This window comes from Scyliorhinus canicula, chromosome 13 (assembly GCF_902713615.1).
Source record: "Scyliorhinus canicula chromosome 13, sScyCan1.1, whole genome shotgun sequence".
Classification (NCBI taxonomy): Eukaryota; Metazoa; Chordata; class Chondrichthyes; order Carcharhiniformes; family Scyliorhinidae; genus Scyliorhinus; species Scyliorhinus canicula.
In genome coordinates, this window is record NC_052158.1 from 22,089,050 (window position 1) to 22,114,151 (window position 25,102).

Below are 25,102 nucleotides of genomic sequence, written 5' to 3' on the forward strand. Positions count from 1 at the left end.
CAGACGCTGCCCTCGATCTCGGCATCAAAAATCATTCTCCACCGAATCACCCAATGTGATTTTGGTTTCGGCAATCAGAGAATCCTGCCCCAAGTGTTTTGGCAATACCACTGCGCCAGCACATCCCTTTAATTTAAAGGGGCCTCACGGTAGCATGGTGGTTAGCATCAATGCTTCACAGCTCCAGGGTCCCAGGTTCGATTCCTGGCTGGGTCACTGTCTGTGTGGAGTCTGCACGTCCTCCTCGTGTGTGCGTGGGTTTCCTCCGGGTGCTCCGGTTTCCTCCCACAGTCCAAAGATGTGCGGGTTAGGTGGATTGGCCATGCTAAAATTGCCCATGGTGAAAGGTTAATGGGGGGATTGTTGGGTTACGGGTATACGGGTTACGTGGGTTTAAGTAGGGTGATCATTGCTCGGCACAACATCGAGAGCCGAAGGGCCTGTTCTGTGCTGTACTGTTCTATGTTCTATGTTCTATCTACATCACACGTTCAGCAGTGGAATCTAGGAAAGCTACTATAGCTTCTAGCAAAAATATTAAGTGGACGTACCTTAGACCACGTCTGTGAGGCAAAGGAGCGTTTCCTCACAAATTACCAATCCACCTTTGTCCATGCCTTAGTTTTTCCTTCGGGTTCGAAATCCACTATTAATTTCAGCACCCCAGTCCAAAGAAACCCGGGACTGGAAAGCAGGGCGGAATTCTCCGCTCCCGGGAAAAATCGGGAGGGCCGTCGAGAACTCGGCCGAGTTTCACGACGGCCTCGGAGGCTCCTCACCCCCTATTCTCCCCTCCCGGGGCTAGGAGCGGCGCTCCGTTACTCTCGGCTGCCGGGCGGCATGCCGAGAGTGACGCGACGGCGGCGCCTATGTGACGTCAGCAGCGCATGTGCAGGTTGGCTGGCTCCAACCGCGCATGCGCGGCTGACGTCATGACGGCTGACAGCTCGAACCCGCGCATGCGCGGTGGCCGTCTTTCCCCACAGCCGCCTTGATCTTGCGGGCGGCGGAGAATAAATAGTGCATCCGATTGAGACGGCAGCCCGATGATCGGTGGGCACCGATCGCGGGCCTGTCCCCTCCCGAGCAGTCGTGGTGCTCATTCCCCACCAGGACCCCTCCAACCCCCAAAACGGGCATCTCACGACGATTTCCCGATGGCAGCGATCAGGTGTGGTTGCTGTCATTGTGAAATGATCGCAAACGGCAGGCCGCTCGGCCCATCTGGGTCGGAGAATCACCGGTCGCTGTAAAAAATGGCGAACGCCGATTTTTCCGAGCGGGGGTTGGGAGAATCGCGGGGGGCGCCAGGGGGCCGTGAAATTAGTCGGGGGTCCACGTGCGATTCTCCCACCCGGCGTGGGGAGCGGAGAATCGCGGCCAGACTGTCTGGCGTCAGGAATGGAGAACCTCAATATATGAAACAGCAATTCAAACTCCATTCCCCACCCACGCACCCCCAACCACACACACACATATACACATTCGGGCAGATGCACTCACAGATTCACAATGCATGTCCGCACACATACATACATGCAGACGCACACATACATGCACCCTGTTCATTCACAGCCTCACTGGAAGCCATGATAGTCAATCGGACTTTAAGGAGAAAAAACGCACATGTTGTGGAGTTTAAAAATAACTGGTTCGGGATTCTCCGTCCTGCTAGTCAGTCAATGGGGGGGGGGGGGGGGGGGGGGTGGAATTCTCTGAAAATGGGGTTATGTCCCCACGCCTGCGAGAAAACGGGCGCAGATTACTCTGGACTTCACTGGAGAAAGTCTAGAGTGATTCACCATTTTGAAGGGAGCTTGCAGGGCCCGAGTACTCCACGCAACTCCGGATGCGGATACAGGGCCCTGCACTTCCAGGCATGGGTCTGCACATAGGTGCAGTGGCCGCCTCTGGCGGCGACCCCACACAAACATGGCGGATGCACACAGCTGGCCATTTCCAAAAATATAGCCCCCCCAGATTGTAGCACCCGATCGCAAGCCTGGCCGTCCTGGAGGCCCCCCCCTGCAACGGATCACCCTGCCCCGGGGGCGGCCGCCAATCCTATTGCCTGCCAGGTGGAACCATGAGTGAACCTGCCGGCGGGAGCTCGGCCAGGTGCCAGCTGAGAATCGCCACGGAAGCCTCTTTCAATGGACTCCGCCCGGCGCCGCCTCGACCGACCGCGGGTCTGATGCCCCATTCTCTGCCCCACACCAAGCGCGATTTCGGCGCGGAGGCTCAGAGAATCCTGACCCCCGTTTCTCATTGTTAGCAGACCCAAGCCGCCAGGGCGAGGTTGCACTGCCAGTTCAACAGAGAATCCTGCCAGCAGAGAATCCAGCCCCAGAGCATTGGTGCGGGGGCGCCGCCGACTTCTTCATCGCAAAACTAGACTTGCTCCGGACATAGCCTTAAAATTGCAGAAACCAGCCCTAGTAATCCAGCGAACAGCGTGGGTTTGACGCCAGCCTCCGCCCCCCCGACCGGGAACCGATTCTGGTCCCCGGTCGGGGCTAGCATGCCGCGGCCATGAACTCCGGCATCGCGGGCTTAACGAAATTCGTTAAGCCTGCTTGCCAGAGTTTGCGACGGCTGACGCGTCACATGACGTCAGCCGCGCATGCGCGGATTGGAAGACTCCAACCCGCGCATGCGCGGATGACGTCATCACGCATTTGCATGAAACCCGCACATGCGCGGGCCGGTATGCCCCTCAGCCGCCCCGCTACTGGATACAGCGGGGCGGCGGAAGGATAAAGAGTGCGCGGGGTAAGTACCCACTGCCCGCGACCGGTGCCCACCGATCGCGGGCCCATGGCACCCTTGGCACGGCCGTGGTACTGCCGTGCCAATCGGTGCCATGGTTCCCCAGATCGGGACTTTACGGCCGTTTTTACGAACGGTCAGACCAGGTGTGTTTGACGTTCATAAAAATGGTCGTAAAGGCCTTGGAATTCGGCCCATTGGCCAGCTGAGAATCGCTGCTCGCCGTAAAAAAATGGCGGGCAGCGATTCGTGTCGGGAGGCGGGCGTGGGGGGGAGAATAGCGGGAGGGCGTCAGACCAGCGTGGCCATAAAAATTTACGACCCCCGCTATTCTCCGCACCGTCGTGAGTGTGGAGAATTGCCCCCACACTCTCCCATTTTTCTCTTCTGTTTTTCTCGCTCCCTCACCCCCAGCCTCCTGTTTCCCGGTAGCACACCCATCACTGGTGGCGAAATTCTTATATTCTCGCTGATAATCAATGGGATTCCCCATTGTGACCACCCCACACCGCCAAAAAACCTGTGCAGAGTTGCGCTGCTGCCCAGAAAAGTGGATCACAGACGACTGGAGAATTCCAACCCTTGTATTTCACGTCAGTGAGCAAAATAGTTTGTTTGTAGGGTAGAGTTTGAGAAGTTTTCCTTTTCACTAGACTCCGAACAAATGCAGATTTTCTTTTCTATGTATTAATGGTAATATTTTGCTTTGGTGCAATATGAATTATGTTGAACCTGCCACTCATAACACTCCAGACCTGATTCAACTTCCATTGACTTGCAAGGGAATAAACAGCAGTGTGCAAATTCGGCAGCTAATTCGATACCACTCCTTCCACAACATCATTAAATTTGATATATCGACACCTGCTATCGACTTACCACCATTGCACCATGCATCTTCTCATTTTGAATCTAATTGTGCGGTCAATCATTTCAGTCCAAAATTGTTCCCATTGGAGTTTCACCTTTATTGTAATTAATTATCTTCATAATGAACCAGCCGCCTAATTTATTACTTACTTAACATAATTATTTATGAATTACATCCAGTTTGTCTTTCCATTGGAATATGAAATGGGTAGAAATGAATAACATTCCTCAGGTCAGATGTTGTCTGTTTTCCACAATCGCCGATATTTGAAATTACCCCAAATTATTTTGCATATGTTCCATCACCTCGGCAAATTTTCATGGTGACAACCAATTCAATTGATGAACCATAAACTACATTAAAGACAATCATGTTAATTTAATTGTGGCCTTGTCTTTCAGAGAAACAATTACTTGACAAAGACAAAGGTTCGGTGCAAATTGATATAACACAATGTAAATGGCGACGCTAATTACCTAGTTTTTCTACAGATTCATTCTTAAAATATTTGCACAAGCTATACATATATTGATTTAGATGATGTGGTAAAAATATGGGAGTACTTCGATCAGATCACTGCTAAACCTTCCAAATAATAGCAAAAACGGGTTAATTTGAGTAATTTCCCCATGTAACTTTAAACCTGTATTTCAGGTATAATTTCAGTAAACTTACGATGCAGTCCCTCCAAGGCCAAAATATCCTTCCACAAATGTGGGGCCCAGAACTGTTCATAGTACTCCGTGTTGTCCAACCGGGAATTTTATAGCAGCAGCATAACCCCTGTGTCTTTATATTCCAGTCCGATAGATATAAAGCCTGCATTCCATTCGCTGTTTTAACTATTTTTTGCACCTCTACCTGACATGTTAAGGAACTGTGTACCTGAACCCTCAAGTCTCTTTGGACATCCACTGTACCTAGACTCTATTTAGAAAGTACTCTGCTTTGTCCTTTTTTGGTCCAAAATGTCTTGCACTTGCTTAAATTAAATTCCATCTGCCATAATTTTGCTCATTCACCTATTCTGTCAATATCTCTTTGCAATTTCTGCTATCATTTAGGCTGTCTATAATGCCATCTAACATTGTATCATCCGCAAATTTGGATATTTAACTTTCTATGTCATCATTCAAGTCATTAATTAAAACATTATGGGCACGATTCTCCCGAGTTACGAAAAATCGGGAAGCTGGCGTCAAAAACGGCCGTGTTTGACGCCAGCCTCCGCCCCCCGACCGGGAACTGATTCATCTCCCCGGTCGGGGCTAGCATCGCGCGGCCGTGAACTCCGGCATCGCGGGCTTAACGAATTTTGTTAAGCCCGCTAGCCAAAGTTAGCGACGGCTGACACGTCAGATGACGTCAGCCGCGCATGCGCGGATTGGACGACTCCAACCCGCGTATGCGCCGATGACGTCATCATGCATATGCGTGAAACCCACGCATGTGCGGGCTGGTATGTCCCTCAGCCGCCCCGCGAATTGATCCAGGGGGGCGGCGGAGGGAGAAAGAGTGCGTGGGTTAAGTACCCGCTGCCTGCGATTGGTACCCACCGATCGCGGGCCCATGGCACCACGGCCGTGCCAATCGGTGCCATGGTTCCCCAGATCGGGACTTCACGGCCGTTTTTACGAACGGTCAGACCAGGTGTGTTTTACGTTCATAAAAACGGCCGTAAAGGCCTTTGAAATCGGCCCGTCGGCCAGGGGTGAATCGCTGCTTGCCGTAAAAAAACGACGAGCAGCGATTCGTGTCGGGGGGCGGGGGTGGGGGGGGGGAGAATAGCGGGAGGGCGTCGGACCAGCGTGTCCGTAAAATTTTACGCCACCCGCTATTCTCCGATTTTTTGTAAGTCCGGAGAATTGGACCCTATATATTTTTCTTGGACGCATTTTCAAGTATATACAGACACAGAAAGAGAAAGCAGCAACACCAATAATCATCAAACAGTAATCAGCTAACTTCCCCTATTTATATCCTAGCCCACTCCCACAGTCCCATTTTTAATTATAGTAGGAAATCAAAAGAAAAAGAAACCCCAGACCACCCCCCTCCCAATTTACCACTGCTTCAAAAAATCGATGGACAGCGTCCACATTGAGAAGAAGCCCTTATTCATGGCTCTGATGGCAAACTTCATCTTTTCTAGCCATGACCCCGCTTCAGTTGGCTCTGGCTCCCACCATCCCAGTGATATCCGTCTCCAGGCTATCATGGAGGCAAAGACCAACACGTCAGCCTCTCCTCCCCACCTGCAATCCCAGATCCTCGCATCCTCCAAATATTGCCACCCACGGACTCGGAGCCACCTTTGCCCTAAAATATTTGACATGATCTCTGCAAAAGCTTTCTAGAACACCTCCAGCTTCAACAAAGTACAGAATATTTCGAAGTGGTTCGCCGGCTGCCCTGCACACTGCCTATTCCTATTCGCTAGAACAAACAAAAAAGAGAGCAAAGAACAAAGAAAATTACAGCACAGGAACAGGCCCTTTGGCCCTTCCAGACTGCGCCGATCCAGATCCTTCATCTAAACCTGTCCCCTATTTTCCAAGGTCTACTTCCCTCTGTTCCCTGCCCGTTCATATATCTGTCTAGATGCATCTTAAATGATGCTATCGTGCCTGCCTCTACCACCTCCGTTGGCAAAGCATTCCAGACACCACCACCCTCTGCATAAAAAACTTTCCAGGCACATCTCCCTTAAGTTCCCCCCTTTCACTTTGAAATCGTGACCCCTTTTAGTTGACACCTCCAATCTTGGGAAAAGCTTGTTGCTATCCATCCTGTCCATACCTCTCATAATTTTGTGGACCTCAATCAGGTCCCCCCTCAACCTCCGTCTTTCCAACTAAAACAATCCTAATCTACTCAACCTTTCTTCATAGCTAGCACCCTCCATACCAGGCAACAGCCTGGTGAACCTCCTCTGCACCCTCTCTAAAGCATCCACATCCTTCTGGTAATGTGGCGACCAGAACTGCATGCAGTATTCCAAATTTGGCCTAACCAAAGTCCTAGACAACTGTAGCATGACCTGCCGACTCTTGTACTCAATACCCCGTCCAATGAAGGCAAGCATGCTGTATGCCTTCTTGACAACTCTATCAACCTGTGTTGCCACCTTCAGGGTACAATGGACCTGAACTCCCAGATCTCTCTGTGCATCAATTTTCCCCAGGACTCTTCCATTGACCATATAGTCCGCTCTTGAATTAGATCTTCCAAAATGCATCACCTCGCATTTGCCTGGATTGAACTCCATCTGCCATTTCTCTGCCCAACTCTCCAATCTATCTATATTTTGCTGTATTCTCTGACAGTCCACCTCGCTATCTGCAACTCCACCAATCTTAGTATCATCTGCAAACTTGCTAATCAGACCATCTATACCTTCCTCCAGATCATGTATGTATATCACAATCAACAATGGTCCGAGCACAGATCCCTGTGGAACACCACTAGTCACCATTCTCCATTTTGAGACACTCCCTTCCACCACCACTCTCTGTCTCCTGTTGCCCAGCCAGTTCTTTACCCATCTAGGTAGTACACACTGAACCCCATACGACTTCACTTTTTCCATCAACCTGCCATGGGAAGCTTTATCAAACGCCTTACTGAAGTCCATGCATATGACATCTACAGCCCTTCCCTCATCAATTAACTTTGTCACTTCCTCAAAGAATTCTATTAGGTTTGTAAGACATGACGTTCCCTGCACAAAACCATGCTGCCTATCACTGATAAGTCTATTTTCTTCCAAATGTGAATAGATCCTATCCCGCAGTATCTTCTCCAACAGTTTGCCTACCACTGACGTCAAGCTCACAGGTCTATAATTCCCTGGATTATCCCTGCTACCCTTCTTAAACAAAGGGACAACATTAGCAATTCTTCAGTCTTCCGGGACTCATCCGTGCTCAAGGATGCTGCAAAGATATTTGTTAAGGCCCCAGCTATTTCGACCCTCGTTACCCTCAGTAACCTGGGATAGATCCCATCCGGTCCTGGGGACTTGTCCAACTTAATGTCTTTTAGAATACCCAAAACTTTCCCCTTCCGTATGGCGACTTGACCTAGAGTATTTAGACATCCATCCCTAGCCTCAACACCCGTCATGTCCCTCTCCTTGGTGAATACCGATGCAACGTACTCATTAAGTATCTCACCCATTTCTTCTGACTCCACGCATAAATTCTCTCTTTTGTCTTTGAGTGGGCCAATCCTTTCTCTAGTTACCCTCTTGCTCCTTATATACGAATAAAAGGCTTTGGGATTTTCCTTAACCCTGTTAGCCAAAGATATTTCATGACCCCTTTTAGCCCTCTTTATTGCGCGTTTGAGATTTGTCCTACTTTCCCGATATTCCTCCACAGCTTAATCAGTTTTGAGTTGCCTCGATCTTATGTATGCTTCCTTTTTCATCTTAGCCAGTCTCACAATTCCACCCGTCATCCATGGTTCCCTAATCTTTCCATTTCTATCCCTCATTTTCACAGGGACATGTCTGTCTTGCACTCTAATCACCCTTTCCTTAAAAGACTCCCACATTTCAAATGTGGATTTACCCTTAAACAGCTGCTCCTAGTCGACATTCCCTAGCTCCTGCCGAATTTTGTTATGCTTGGCCTTTCCCCAATTTAGCACTCTTCCTTCAGGACCACTCTCGTCTTTGTCAATGAGTATTCCAAAACTTACGGAATTGTGATCGCTATTCCCAAAGTAATCACTGACTGAAACTTCAACCACCTGGCCGGGATCATTCCCCAATACCAGGTCCAGTATGGCCCCTTCCCGAGTTGTACTATTTACATGCTGCTCTAAAAAACTCTCCTTGATGCTCCTGACAAACTCTGTTCCATCTACGTCTCCAACACTACACGAGTCCCATTCAATGTTGGGGAAGTTAAAATCTCCTTTCACAACCACGTTATTGCTCCTATATTTTTCTATAATTTGTCTGCATATTTGTACCTCTACTTCATGCTCGCTTTTGGGAGGCCTGTAGTAAAGCCCCATCAATGTTACTGCAACCTTCCTATTTCTTATCACAGCTGTGATATCATCTCTGACTAGTAATGCAACTCCTCCACCCCTTCTACCTCCCTCCCTCCTGAAGCATCTATACCCTGGGATATTCAGTTGCCAGTCCTGCCCTTCCCTCAACCAAGTCTCAGTAATACCAATAACATCTACAGCAGGAAAGAACCAATACATCCTTGACACCATCATGTGAGCTCTGTGCACCACTTCGAACTGAATGGGGCTTAGACTCACGCATGACGAGGTTGAGTTAACCATTCGCAGAACCTCACTGCAGAACGTGGCCTCAATGTCTCACTCCTCTTCACATTTCTGTTTGACTTCATCAACCAGTGATCTCTCTTTCTCCATCAGCACCCCATAAATGTCCGAGATCCTGCCCTCCAAATCTCGTCCTCAGACAGAATATTATCTAGTAGCACCGGAGGTTGCAACTTCGGAAATGAATCCAGCTCATTCCTGACACATATCACAATTTGCAGGTATCAACTCATTCCCGTTTGGAAGCTGGTACTCCATTTCCAACTCCGCAATCCTTCTCGCCATGAACAGATCCCTGAAGCATTCTGTGTCCACTTGCTCCCACATTCCCTAAACATGGAATCTAATACCGCCGGGATAAACCTATATTGTGAGAAATGAGCGGCCACAGTGATGTGCCTTCCATCCTGAAATACTGTCAGCATTGGTTGCATACCTTCAACACTGATTCCAACGACAGGGCTCATTGAATACTTAGCTGCCGAGAATGGAAGAGGTGCAAGCAACAATGCCATCAAACCCAAACAATGCTCTGCACGAGGCCACCTCCATCCGTCCCCACACCACCTCTCCTCCACTGCCCACTTCCTGACTTTTGTGAGGTTTGCTGCCCAGTAATAACTCAGAAAGCTCGGCAATGCTAACCCTCCTCTTTGCCTATCCCTCCCCAGGAACACCCTTCTAGTCCGAGGTATCTTACCCGCACATATGAACTATGAAAGCATTTTATTGACCCTCCTGAAAAAAGATGCTATAAATAAAAGGAGGTTCTGGAAATGAACAGAACCCTCAGCAACACCATCTTCTTTACATCCCATCTTCTAAAATCCTCCTTCCGCTCCTCAACTAAATTTACCAGATTTAACTTGTGCACCTAGGCCCAACCATGCAACACTCGTATACCCAGGTATCAGAAACTCGCCGCTACGAAATGGGATGGCAGTTTCTCCAAGCCCTTCCCCTTGCATTGATTGTAAATACCTCGCTCTTTACCATGTTTAATTAAACTCCCACAGTATCCCCATAACCCTGTCAAAACTCTCCACCGGTTTGAAATATCCAACAGGAGATCGTCTGCGTACAGGAGACACGATGATCTATCCCCGCCTCATCATATTTTCCACTCCTCCCCGCAGGCCAGAAATGCTCAATGGCTCAATCACTAAAGCAAAATGCAGCAGGGAGAACGGACAGCCCTGCCTCGTTCCCGAGTGCAACCTCCCAAAGTACTCTGAACTAATGGTATTTGTATGGACACTCGCCTTAGGGGCCTTGTACAGCAACTTAACCCAATCCACAAATTCCTGCCCAAACCCAAATCTGCCCAAAACCTCAAACAGATACGTGATTTTATCCGTTCAAACGTTTTCTCCCCATCCATTGACATTACTACCCCATTTTCCTGGTGGCCTGTGTCATCACAATCACATTGACTAATGTTATAATGCCACCCTTTCACAAACCCCTTTGGTCCTCTCATATCACCCCCGGCACAGAGCCCACCATGCACACTGCCAGCACCTTCACCAGCGGTTTCGGGTCTACATTTAACAACGATATTGGTTGGCATGTACGACATAGCTCCAGGTCTATGTCCTTTTTTAAGATGAGCAAGATAGAAGCCCGAGACAGTGTGGACTGGAATTCACCCTTATCAACCGATTCATTGTACATTTCGACTAATAGGGGCCCCAATTCCGAAGCAAACATTTTATAAAACTCTGCTGACAACCCGTTTGGTTGCATGGCTTCCCTTGACTGAATTGAGCCCATACACCACATCACTTCCCCAGATCAAATGCATTGCCCAACCCCTGCCTCTTCTCCTCAACCATCGGGAACACCAGTCCATCCAGACACCACCTCATATCTTGTCCCTCGCCGGGCTTCGAACTGTACAATTTCAGGTAAAATGAAGAGGTGAAGACGCAGTGGCAGAGTGGTATTGACGCTGGACAATAATCGAGAGACCAAGAATAATGCCATAGGGACGAGGGTTAGAATTCCACGACGGCAGGTGGTGAAATTTGAACTCAATAAAATACCTGGAATTAAAAGTCTAATGATGACCATGAAACCATTGTCGACTGTGATAAACCGCATCTGGTTCACTACTGTCCTTTTGGGAAGAAATTCTGCCATCCTTACCTGGTCTGTCTGTGCAGAGTCTGCACGCCCTCCCCGTGTGTGCGTGGATTTCCTCCGGGTGCTCCGGTTTATTCCCACAGTCCAAAGATGTGCGGGTTAGGTGGATTGGCCATGCTAAATTGCCCTTAGTGTCCTAAAAAGTAAGGTTGAGGGGGGGGGGGGGGTTGTTGGGTTACGGGTATAGGGTGGATACGTGGGTTTGAGTAGGGTGATCATTTGCTCGGCACAACTTTGAGGGCCGAAGGGCCTGTTCTGTGCTGTACTGTTCTATGTTCTATGTTCTATGGTCTGGCCTACATGTGCCTCCAGATTTATAGCAATGTGGTTACCTGTTAAAAAATGCCACTCAGCTCACATGCAATTACAGATGGTCAACAAATGCTAGTCTTGCTTGTTAGTGGCAGATGACAGTGGACCCCTTGGGGATGTGCGAGGCGTAGACCTGGAGGAGGCCATTAAAGCAGGGGTATGGTTGATTGGGGAGGCGGTTTTCTGGAACCCATGACTGGGCTGATCTTTGGAATGTTCAGAGTCAAACTGCTTTTGGGGCTTCGTCGTTTCTTTTAACAGACGTTACTCAGGGGCTGCTGAGTGCTTCCGATCCACCTTCAAAGTGGCCTTCAACAACCTTTGCGTCTCCAACTGCTTCACCTTCTCCATATAAACCAGGATCCATTTGAACTCCCTTCTTATCACTGCCTTCAATGCCTGACACTCCAGGAGGCGCCGGTTTTATGCTCCACATAGTTTTGAATAGCCGCCCCAATCCTTTCACAGATTTCCTTGTTGACTCACAACCCTATCTCCAACCGCAAATCACCGAGTGTGGCGTGCCATCAGACACCATGATCGCTGAATAATCTAACCCAATCCCGTCAACAACGGCTTGTCCAGGAGAAAATATCAATCCACGAAAGCACCAAGTAGAAATGCGAAAATAAATCAATAAAACCTTTATGCTCGTCCACCCAAACCACGAGGGGTCCACCCCTCCCACCTGCTCCATAAACCACAGCAGTTCCTTTGCCAATGCCAACACCTTCTGGGATCGAGGACATGACCAAACCAACTAGGATCCAACACGGTATTAAATCCCCCCCCCCCCCCCCGCGTAATCAGCCAATGCGTGACCAAGTCTAGAATCTCGTCACAAACTCTACATCATCCCACTTTGAGATGTATATATTCACCGGGCGCCCCCTCCAGAATCCAGTACCATCACAAACCCAGAGTCCAACACTATAACCCACCGCAGAAGGCACCCTCAGCGCCACTACCCCTTCGTCTTCATGTCCAGCCTGAACGAAATACCTGTCCCACCCAACCTTTCCTCAACCGATCCACTGCCTTCAAATGGATCATAGATTCCATCGACTTTTACAGTGCAGAAGGAGGCCATTCGGCCCATCGAATCTGCACCGACTCTTGAAAAGAGCACCCTACCCAACCACATACCTCTACCCTATCCCCATAACCCAGCAACCCCAACCAACACTCAGGGACATTTTGGACACTAAGGGCAATTTAGCATGGCCAATCCACCTAACCTGCACATCTTTGGACTGTGGGGGGAAACCGGAGCACCCGGAGGAAACCCATGCACACAGGGGGAGAATGTGCAGACTCCGCACAGACAGTGACCCAAGCCGGGAATCGAATCTGGGACCCTGGATCTGTGAAGCAATTGTGCTAATCATTATGCTACCGTGCTGTCCTCTTGCAGGAACAACATACCTGCCTTCAGAGTCCCCAATGAACAAAGTCCCACAAACGTTTAATCTGCTCATTAAAACTCTTAACATTCCAGAGATCAGCCCAGTCGTGGGGTTCCAGACAACCGCCTCCACATTCAGCCATGTCCCTGCTTTAATGGCCTCCTCCAGGTCGACGCCTTGCAGGTCCCCAAGGGGTCCACCGCCATCTACCACTAACCAACTATGCCACAGTAACTCCATCAATGTCAGCTGCCCATCCCTGGCCCAACCTGTCCTGAACCCAAGTACCAAACAACTTGCCCTCTCACCCCCTCCTCCCCAGCTGCAAACAAAGAAAACCATCCTGACACAACCTTCCCTTCCCCTCTCCCTCTCCAACTCTACCAATGCTTTTAATGGGCTTACATTGTTGTTGACCACCCTCTTTCCCTTTATATAACCCTAACATTTCTTCTTACTGATTTTGACACCCCTTACAAGTTTCGTTACATAATCCCTTTTAAAAACTCTTAAAAACTGCTTTGTGACCCTTTTCTAGTCTTTGTATCTATCACATTCATCTGGATCTGTGCCATTTTTTGCATTTTGTAAGTCCTTACTTTTAGTTTTTTGCTGTCCGTAACCTCTTTAGTTGTTCATCGCTGCTTTGTTGTGAAGCTGAGCCTTTTCCTCTCAGGGGCAGGTACTTCCTCTCTATCTCACTAAATGTTTTTAGTCGTTTGACCTATTAACAGATCTTCCCAGCTTACTTTGGATAGTCTCTGATTCCTCCTGTTAAAGCCAATCTTACCAAGTCTGAAACGTGCTTCCATTTATTTCAATGATGCAACCTTCCTTACCAACACATGTGTTATTGCTTTTGTTTTCGTTCTTTCAAACAAGGATTCTCCCCCCCCCCCCCCCATTGCCCCCACCTTCCCTCGCTGGAAGTTTAACAGGGTCCCTGACGTTGTCTTATCTATTTCACGCACTTCTCTTACTCGTCCACATCTGGAAACAAAATAACGTTTCCCTTGTTCTTTGCTTGTTTTTACCTTTCCTCTTCTGAATGTTGGAAGCGACCATTTCCTGTGCTGCACACTAGTCCATCCATCAGTCACACACAACAGGCCACACTTAGAGCAGAACCTTTCGATGCAAGCATATGAAATGTAACATGTGTTATTTCACCTTGATAACTTTCTCCTTGAAACGCTACATGGAGGTCAAATAGCAATTCAAAAGTAGTTGTTTTTTTCAACCGAGTATAATGTATTCGCTGCTCACGTTGCAGTTTGCTCCACATTGGTGAAATCAAACGCAGATTTAGTGACCACCCAGTGGTCAGCATTGATGCCTCACAGCGCCACTGATACGGGTTGAATTGCGCCCTCGCCTGTGTGGAGTACATTCTCCGGATGCTCTGGTTTCCTCTCACATTTCAAAGATGTGCAAAGTGTGTGGAGGGGCCATACTCAATGGCCACTTAATGTTGAAAGATGTGTAGATAGGTGGGATAATGGGGCTTGGGAGAGTGTTCTTTCGTTGGACCGGTGAGACTGTATGGGCCCAATGGCCTCCTTCTGCACTGTAGGGATTCTATATGATATCTTTGCAGAACGGCTGTTCAATCTGCAAGCATATCGCCAGTCGCCTGCCATTTTACTTATTCACTTTGCTTGCTGCCTCTCTGTTCCCGGCCTCCTGCAATGTTCCATTGAAGGTAAGCGTAAAAAATAAACCTAATCTTTCCATTAGGTACACGCTGGGCATCTAAACTCATCTTCGAATTTTATCTTTTCAGGCTCAAAAATGCGTCCCAAATGTTTTCTTTGAAGGTTTCCGTTTTGCTTTAGTCTTTCTTTTGTGTTTGCTTTCTGATGGGAAATGTTCATTATTCGGTCATTGTCACATCCTCTAGTCACAGTTTATTCTCTTGTCCCATTGGCCTTGTGCCATCACTGCACCTCTGCTATCTTCCACCCTATTTCAAGCCTTCACTTCTGCTTTTTTACATTCCACCCTGCCAGTTCACTGGTTTAAACCGAATTTCCATCCTTCTGTCGAAATGCCATCGAGCTGAAACGTTGGGCGGAATGATATGCCGTCAGAACTTTCCTGGTCCCGCCGCAGTGAATGGTGTGCCACACTTTACGGGCCCGCCACTGCCCGCCGCGAACTCTGTTTCTACACCCAGAGATGCTGCTTGTCCTTCTGAACATTCCCACCATGTTCTATTTTATGTACAGTTTACCAGTATCTCCTATTGTTTCCCGTTCCATCAAAACTGATTGGATTTGGCTGATTATTTGAAAGTGTATTTTAAAATTTTCATCATGAGTGATTACTACTGATAAGCGTAACCATCTAACATATTTTATTTCTTTAATTTCTGCCACTGTCATTTATTGAGAAGTGAGGTTAGATTCTATTTTTTCCAATCCAAGGGGACAGTTCTAGATATTGGAAAGTTAGAAACAGAACATATTCTGTCCCTTAACATCCCGTCATGAAAGTAATCAGAATCACAGAATCATAGGACGATAAAAGGGTCACAGAAGGGTAACATAGTGGTTAGCACAGTAGCTTCACAGCTCCAGGGTCCCAGGTTCAATTCACAGCTTGGGTCACTGTCTGTGCGGAGTCTGCACTGTGTGTGCGTGGGTTTCTTCCGGGAGCTCCGGTTTCCTCCCACAGTCCAAAGATGTGCAGGTTAGGACAATTGACCATGCTAAATTGCCCTTAGTGTCCAGAATCGTTTGGTGGGGTTGCTGGGTTACGGCAATATGTTGGAAGTGTGAGCTTAAGTGGGGTGCTCTTTTCAAGAGCCGGTGCAGACTCGATGGGCCGAATGGCTTCTTCTGCACTGTAAATTCTATGACATCTATGAATATATCTATGAAAGAACAGAAGATGGCCATTCGGTTAATCGTTTCTGTGCTCGCTATCTGCAGGACCTACTCACTCATTGCTTTCTTCCCGTGTCACTGGAGACTCTCTGCCTCCAAGGGACACACATTGCTTTCACTATCCAATTCCTCTTTTTGTTTTGTTTTTCTCTTATAGAATTCCCACAGTGCAGAAGGAGCCCATTCGGCCCATCGTGTCTGGACTAACCCTCTGAAAGAATGCCCAATCTAGGCTCCCCGTCCTTTCTGTGTAACCCCATAGCCCACATCACCTGCACATTTTGGATGCTAAGGGGAAATGTAGTATGGCTAGCCGACCTAACCTCTCCATAGAACATAGAACGATACAGCGCAGTACAGGCCCTTCGGCCCTCGATGTTGCACCGACATGGAAAAAAAAAACTAAAGGCCATCTAACCTACACTATGCCCTTATCATCCATATGCTTATCCAATAAACTTTTAAATGCCCTCAATGTTGGTGAGTTCACTACTGTTGCAGGTAGGGCATTCCATGGCCTCACCACTCTTTGCGTAAAAAACCCACCTCTGACCTCTGTCCTATATCTATTACCCCTCAATTAATTTAAGGCTATGTCCCCTCGTGCTAGCCACCCCCATCTGCGGGAGAAGACTCTCGCTGTCCACCCTATCTAACCCTCTGATCATTTTGTATGCCTCTATTAAGTCACCTCTTAACCTTCTTCTCTCTAACGAAAACAACCTCAAGTCCATCAGCCTTTCCTCATAAGATTTTCCCTCCATACCAGGCAACATCCTGGTAAATCTCCTCTGCACCCGTTCCAAAGCTTCCACGTCCTTCCTATAATGAGGCGACCAGAACTGTACGCAATACTCCAAATGCGGCCGTACTAGAGATTTGTACAACTGGAACATGACCTCATGGCTCCGGAACTCAATCCCTCTACCAATAAAGGCCAACACACCATAGGCCTTCTTCACAACCCTATCAACCTGGGTGGCAACTTTCAGGGATCTATGTACATGGACACCGAGATCCCTCTGCTCATCCACACTACCAAGAATTTTACCATTAGCCAAATATTCCGCATTCCTGTTATTCTTTCCAAAGTGAATCACCTCACACTTCTCCGCATTAAACTCCATTTGCCACCTCTCAGCCCAGCTCTGCAGCTTATCTATGTCCCTCTGTAACCTGCAACATCCTTCCGCACTGTCTACAACTCCACCGACTTTAGTGTCGTCTGCAAATTTACTCACCCATCCTTCTGCGCCCTCCTCTAGGTCATTTATAAAAATGACAAACAGCAACGGCCCCAGAACAGATCCTTGTGGTACGCCACTCGTAACTGAACTCCATTCTGAACATTTCCCATCAACTACCACTCTCTGTCTTCTTTCAACTAGCCAATTTCTGATCCACATCTCTAAATCACCCTCAATCCCCAGCCTCCGTATTTTCTGCAATAGCCGACCGTGGGGAACCTTATCAAACGCTTTACTGAAATCCATATACACCACATCAACTGCTCTACCCTCGTCTACCTGTTCAGTCACCTTCTCAAAGAACTCGATAAGGTTTGTGAGGCATGACCTACCCTTCACAAAACCATGCTGACTGTCCCTAATCATATTATTCCTATCTAGATGATTATAAATCGTATCTTTTATAATCCTCTCCAAGACTTTACCCACCACAGACGTTAGGCTCACCGGCCTATAGTTACCGGGGTTATCTCTACTCCCCTTCTTGAACAAAGGGACCACATTTGCTATCCTCCAGTCCTCTGGCACTATTCCTGTAGCCAATGATGACCTAAAAATCAAAGCCAAAGGATCAGCAATCTCTTCCCTGGCTTCCCAGAGAATCCTAGGATAAATCCCATCCGGCCCCGGGGACTTATCTATTTTCACCTTGTCCAGAATTGCCAACACTTCTTCCCTACGCACCTCAATGCCATCTATTCTAATAGCCTGGGTCTCAGCATTCTCCTCCACAATATTATCTTTTTCTTGAGTGAATACTGACGAAAAGTATTCATTTAGTATCTCGCTTATCTCCTCAGCCTCAACACACAACTTCCCACCACTGTCCTTGACTGGCCCTACTCTTACCCTAGTCATTCTTTTATTCCTGACATACCTATAGAAAGCTTTTGGGTTTTCCTTGATCCTACCTGCCAAAGACTTCTCATGTCCCCTCCTTGCTCGTCTCAGCTCTCTCTTTAGATCCTTCCTCGCTTCCTTGTAACTATCAAGCGCCCCAACTGAAACTTCACGCCTCATCTTCACATAGGCCTCCTTCTTCCTCTTAACAAGAGATTCCACTTCTTTGGTAAACCACGGTTCCCTCGCTCGACCCCTTCCTCCCTGCCTGACTGGTACGTACTTATCAAGAACATGCAATAGCTGTTCCTTGAACAAGCTCCACATATCCAGTGTGCCCAACCCTTGCAGCCTACTTCTCCAACCAACACATCCTAAGTCATGTCTAATGGCATCATAATTGCCCTTCCCCCAGCTATAACTCTTGCCCTGCGGGGTATACTTATCCCTTTCCATCACTAACGTAAAGGTCACCGAATTGTGGTCACTGTTTCCAAAGTGCTCACCTACCTCCAGATCTAACACCTGGCCTGGTTCATTACCCAAAACCAAATCCAATGTGGCCTCGCCTCTTGTTGGCCTGTCAACATATTGTGTCAGGAAACCCTCCTGCACACATTGTACAAAGAATGACCCATCTAATGTACTCGAACTATATCTTTTCCAGTCAATCTTTGGAAAGTTAAAGTCTCCCATAACAACTACCCTGTTACTTTCGCTCTTTTCCAGAATCATCTTCGCCATCCTTTCCTCTACATCCCTGGAACTATTAGGTGGCCTATAGAAAACTCCCAACAGGGTGACCTCTCCTTTCCTGTTTCTAACCTCAGCCCATACTACCTCAGAAGAAGAGTCCCCATCTAGCATCCTTTCCGCCACCGTAATACTGTCCTTGACTAGCAGCGCCACACCTCCCCCTCTTTTGCCCCCTTCTCTGAGCGTACTAAAACACCTAAACCCCGGAACCTGCAACAACCATTCCTGTCCCTGCTCTATCCATGTCTCTGAAATGGCCACAACATCGAAGTCCCAGGTACCAACCCATGCTGCCAGTTCCCCTACCTTATTTCGTATACTCCTGGCATTGAAGTAGACACACTTCAAACGACCAACCTGAACACTGGCACCCTCCTGCGAAGTCAAATCTGTGCTCCTGACCTCTATACTCTCAATCTCCCGTACCCCAAAACTACAATCCAGGTTCCCATGCCCCTGCTGAATTAGTTTAAACCTATTAATGTATACTTCTTGCTGGTGCACTTCGATGTTCTAATTTTTCTTTTTTATCAATATCATGGGCCGTTATTTGTTGGCATTTTAAAGTCTCCTTATTCCAGACATGCTGCTCTTTTGGCCTAATTGTTAGCCTTTTAGCTTCATATCTGTACGTTCTTTACTTGGGCATAATGTTCGGTCAGGCCATTTCTGAGATAGGTTATTAATGCATGTTGCATTCCTGCTGGATTAGAAAGGCGTGTACATCAGATTGGGTATAGAGAGCAAACTTTACTCAGGGCATTGCTAAATCTTTTTAGAACATATAGGCAGTTTCATGAACATTAAGGAGCTTTAAGTTATCATGCTTCTAAAAAATGTTTTAAAAATCTCAAGATCACAGAACTGTTAGGGCGCTGGAGTAGATAATTTTGGCCCACTGTGTCTGCACTGTGTTCCAAACCAGCATTATGGTTTAATGCCATTTCCTGTATTTACCTGGCACCCTTGCACATTGTCTCTGTTCAACTAATCATCGAATGACCCTTGATTGCCTCAAATGAACCTGCATCCACCACACTTCGAGGTGTGCATTCCAGACCCGATTAACTTGTGTGAAAATGTGTTTCTCACATCATATTTGCTTCTTTTGCAAATCACTATAAATCTGTGCAGTCTCGTTTTGTGAACGGAAGTTTCTCCCTATCTAATCTATGCAGCCTTTTCGTGATTTTAAGTGTCTTTATAAATCTCAGCCTTCTTTTCCCCAAGGACAACAGTCCTCTCCAATCTACTTTCATAACTGCCGGTTATTATCCCTGGAACCATTCTTGAAAAGGTCTTCTGCACTCTCACCAATTCAGTCACATTCCTCCAATAATGTGGCCCCCAGCCTGCATATACCATTGCAGCTGATGTCTAACGAGTGTCTTGTGTAAAGTCAGCATAACCTCGTTGTTTTGTACTCTTACTATGTCCATATTAATAAAGACCAAAACACTACTTCCCCTTTTAACTGCACTCTCTAACTATTCTGAGACCTTCAATTATCGAAGCACATTTACATCCAAGTCCTTCATGTGATACCTTAGTCATGATCCTTGCCGAAATGTGTAAATTCCACTTTCAGTCCCGAATCAACCCTTCCCCTTTCTTTTACTACACCAAAAAAAAGGAAAGGCTGGTTGATCTCAGCAGGTATGGCAGCACCTGTGGAGAGAAGAGAGCTATTATTTCAGGGCTGGATGACTTTTTGCTGGATAAAACTAGAAATATGGTCAGATTCCAGTTCTCTCCAGTTTTGGCAGAAGGTCAGCCAGACTCGAAACTGTAGCTACCTTCTCTCGCCACAGATGCTGTCAGACCTGCAAAGATTGTCCAGTGTTTTCTGTTTTTGTTTCAGGTGTTTGCATCTACAGTAATTTGCTTTTATTGTACCCTTCTTTTCCTGCCCTTTTATTGTTTATATGCCTTCATAATTTTAGTTTTCAATGGATTTGAACTCATGGTGTCCCGATAATTATTCCAGTAACATGATCAATCTACGAAAATATCAAAAGTTATCGAGCTGATGTTAAAATAATGCTGGGTTCGAAAACAGACGAATATTGCTGTAAAAATATTGTGCCACCTAATGCTTAAGATTTTCCCCCTTCAGAATTAAAAGTTTGGGTTTATAGGCAAATATTTTTCAGCAAATAAACAATTGAAAATCTTTTATTTCTATGCATGAAATTAAGCATCCATTTTATACATGTTCTAACATTGTGACAATATATGCTTTCAGAATTAGCAACTGCATTGGCAAATCAAAGAAGCGATGAAAGGAAACAAGACAACATTAATTATAAATTTCAAGGTGGGATATTATCTGTTGTAACGTCCAGGGCACATTTAAATGCACCTGCCGTTCTGAGTGCAATGAAGAGTGATATTAGGCGTGTTTCAAAAACCTTGACATGATTATTGAATCCGAGCATTATTCACGTGGGGTATCCCTCGTAGAAATACCTTAATTCCTCTCATGTCCTAGAATGTGACACTCATGGTATTGCATACACCGAGCAGCAAATAACTTGATTAGCCCCCATTTTAGCAAATAATATTTTCGAGTCGGTCCAAAAATGACCCAGACAGTCTGATATTTGGTATTCAGGCGGGGGAAGAGGGAGGTGTTGGGAGTCGAATGCTAGCGTTTGACACTTTCAAATTATGTAGTTAGTCCAGGTATATGTTGGCCTTTATTTGCGACAGGGCCAACAAAGGGCTTTGCTGAGTGAGAGGCAAGATAATTCGCTCTGCCTGGCACACACACAGTGTTGTAAAACAATTTGACACAAAACATTTTGCGGTTGACTTCTGTTGCCTGGTTGCTCGAGGCATGGGAAATCAAACTGACAACTACATAGCTTGAAAATCAGGTTAAATCTGAAATTGGCATTCTCTTAACTTATCTGAATCACCAACTCATTTCTTGGACACGTCCAATCGAGAACGTAACCAATTTGAAATCTGTACCAAAATGCATCCACCGCCACCATTACGTGATAGAACTGACATTCTTCTATCCACCCCAGCTATGGCTATCCAATTGGTAAATTAGATGACAATAAAAAAATCTAAATATATGATGATGATAATCATGATGATTATTATGATTATACGAGTTATCCATTTTAGGAAGAGCACTGAACCAACATCTATTATATTTCTATTATATCTCTGGGTTGTTACCCGTGCCACGTGCTAGCGAAGTGAGAAATAAGGAGAGAGAGGAGTTGAACACGTGGCTACAGGGATGGTGCAGGAGGGAGGGTTTTGGTTTCCTGGATAATTGGGGCTCATTCTGGGGTAGGTGGAATCTCTACAAACAGGATGGTCTTCACCTGAACCAGAGGGGTACCAATATCCTGGGGGGGGGGGGGGAGATTTGCTAGTGCTCTTCGGTGGGGGGGGGGGGGGGGTTTAAACTAATTCAGCAGGGGAATGGGAACCTAAATTGTAGTCCCAGTGTACAGGATGTTGAGAGTAGTGAGGTCAGGGATAGGGTTAAAAGTTCGAAAGAGGGCACTGGCAAGCAAGACGCTGGTTTGAAGTGTGTCTACTTCAACGCCAGGAGCATCCAGAATAAGGTGGGTGAGCTTGCAGCATGGGTTGGTACCTGGGATCTCGATGTTGTGGCGATTTCGGAGACAGGAGTAGAGCAGGGACAGGAATGGTTGTTGCAGGTTCCAGGATTTAGATGTTTCTGTAAGAACAGATAAGATGGTAAAAGAGGGGGGGGGGGGTGGTGGCATTGTTAATCAAGGAAAGTATTACGGCGGTAGAAAGGACGTTTGAGGACTCGACTACTGAGGTAGTATGGGCCGAGGTTAGGAACAGGAGAGGAGAGGTCACCCTGTTGGGAGTTGTCTCTCGACCTCCGAATAGTTCCAGAGATGTAGAGGAAAGGATTGCAAAGACAATTTTCGACAGGAGCAAGAGTAACACGGTAGTTGTTATGGGGGACTTTAACTTTCCAAATATTGACTGAAAATACTATAGCTCGAGTACTATAGATGGGTCAGTTTTTCTGCAGTGTGTGCAGGAGGGTTTTCTGACACAGTATGCAGACAGGCCAACAAGGGGCGAGGCCACATTGGATTTGATATTGGGTAATGAAGCCGGCCAGGTGTTAGATTTAGACGAAGGTGAGCACTTTGATGATAGTGATCATAATTTGGTTATGTTTACTTTAGCAATGGGAAGGGATAGGTATATACCGCAAGGCAAGAATTATAGCTGGGAGAAAGGCAATTATGATGCTATTCGGCAAGATTTAGGATGTATAGGATGGGGAAGTAAACTGCAGGGGATGGGTACAATCGAAATGTGGAGCTTGTTCAAGGAACAGCTACTGCGTGTCCTTGATAAGTATGTACCTGTCAGGCAAGGAGGAAGTTGCCGAGCAAGGGAACCGTGGTTTACTAAGGAAGTTGAAGCACTTGTCAAGAGGAAGAAGAAGGCTTATGTTAGGATGAGACATGAACGCTCAGTTAGGGCACTTGAGAGTTACAAGTTAGCCAGGAAGGACCTAAAGGGAGAGTTAAGAAGAGCGAGGAGAGGACACGAAAAGTTGTTGGCGGATAGGATCAAGGAAAACCCTAAGGCTTTCTATAGGTATATCAGGAACAAAAGAATGACTAGAGTAAAATTAGGGCCAATCAAGGATAGTAGTGGAAAGTTGCGTGTGGAATCAGAGGAGATAGGGGAAGCGTTAAATGGATATTTTTCGTCAGTGTTTACACTGAAGAAAGAAAATGTTGTCGAGGAGAATACTCAGGTTCAGTCGACCAGGCTAGATGGAATTGAGGTTCACAAGGAGGAGGTGTTAGCAATTTTGGAAAGTGTAAAAATAGATAAGTCCCCTGGGCCAGATTGGATTTATCCTAGGATTCTCTGGGAAACCAGGGAGGAGATTGCAGAGGCTTTGTCCTTGATCTTTATGTCGTCTTTGTCGGCAGGAATACTGCTGGAAGACTGGAGGATAGCAAATGTTGTCCCCTTGTTCAAGAAGGGTAGAGACAACCCTGGTAATTATAGACCTGTGAGCCTTACTTCGGTTGTGGGTAAAATGTTTGAAAAGGTTATAAGAGATAGGGTTTATAATCATCTTGAAAAGAACAAGTTGATTAGCGATAGTCAACACGGTTTTGTGAAGGGTAGGTCATACCTCACAAACCTTATTGAGTTTTTTGAGAGGTGACCAAACAGGTGGATGAGGATAAAGCGGTTGATGTGGTGTATATGGATTTCAGTAAGGCGTTTGATAAGGTTCCCCACGGTAGGCTATTGCAGAAAATAAGGAAGTATGGGATTGAAGGTGATTTAGCGGTTTGGATCAGTAATTGGCTAGCTGAAAGAAGACAGAGGGTGGTGGTTGATGGCAAATGTTCATCCTGGAGTTCAGTTATTAGTGGTGTACCACAAGGATCTGTTTTGGGGCCACTGCTGTTTGTAATTTTTATAAATGACCTGGAAGAGGGTGTAGAAGGATGGGTTAGTAAATTTGCAGATGACACGAAGGTCGGTGGAGTTGTGGATAGTGCTGAGGATGTTATAGGATACAGAGGGACATAGATAAGCTGCAGATCTGGGCTGAGAGGTGGCAGATGGAGTTTAATGCGGAAAAGTGTGAGGTGGTTCACTTTGGAAGGAGTGACAGGTGGGCAGAGTACTGGGCTAATGGCAAGATTCTTGGTAGTGTAGATGAACAGAGATCTCGGAATCCAGGTGCATAAATCCCTGAAAGTTGCCACCCAGGTTAATAGGGCTGTTAAGAAGGCATATGGTGTGCTAGCCTTTATCAGTAGGGGGATTGAGTTTCGGAGCCACAAGGTCATGCTGCAGCTGTACATAACTCTGGTGAGGCCGCTCCTGGAATATTGCGTGCAGTTCTGGTCACCACATTATAGGAAGGATGTGGAAGCTTTGGAAAGGGTTCAGTGGAGATTTACTAGGATGTTGCCTGGTATGGAGGGAAGGTCTTACGAGGAAAGGCTCAGGGACTTGAGGTTGTTTTCGTTAGAGAGGAGAAGGCTGAGAGATGACTTAATAGAGACATATAAGATAGTCAGAGAGTTAGATAGGGTGGACAGTGAGAGTCTCTTTCCTCCGATGGTGATGACCAACACGAGGGGACATAGCTTTAAATTGAGGGTGGTAGATATAGGACAGATGTCAGAGGCAGTTTCTTTACTCAGAGAGTAGTAGGGGTGTGGAACGCCCTGCCTGCAACAGTAGTAGACTCGCCAAATTTAAGGGCATTCAAGTGTTCACAGGATAGACATATGGATGAAAATGGAATAGTGTAGGTCAGATAGGCTTCAGATGGTTTCACAGGTCAGCGGAACATCGAGGGCCGAAGGGCCCGTACTGCGCTGTAATGTTCTGCGTTCTATGTTCTATATTTATTATCTGAACTTTTTTTTCAAATAGTCTGACACTCCAGTCTGGCCCCCCTAGAAAATATAAAGTGTAGGAAATAATTAATAACCTTTTTAGAGTGGCATGTTGGCACAGTGGTTAGCACTGCTACCTCACAGCTCCAGGGACCCGAGT

The 25,102-nt window shown here is 46.8% G+C and overlaps 1 protein-coding gene across 4 annotated transcripts in view; it reads left to right on the forward strand.

Annotated features, from left to right (window-relative positions):
• Positions 1-25,102, forward strand: part of LOC119976159 (E3 ubiquitin-protein ligase TRIM39-like) — a 154,318-nt gene that overhangs the window by 76,564 nt on the left and 52,652 nt on the right. For all 4 annotated transcript variants that reach the window (XM_038816378.1, XM_038816380.1, XM_038816381.1 and 1 more), the window contains 2 exons: positions 4,042-4,068; positions 20,790-20,861. In XM_038816378.1, coding sequence (XP_038672306.1) covers positions 4,042-4,068; positions 20,790-20,861 — 99 coding nt within the window. The remainder of the gene's footprint in view (positions 1-4,041; positions 4,069-20,789; positions 20,862-25,102) is intronic.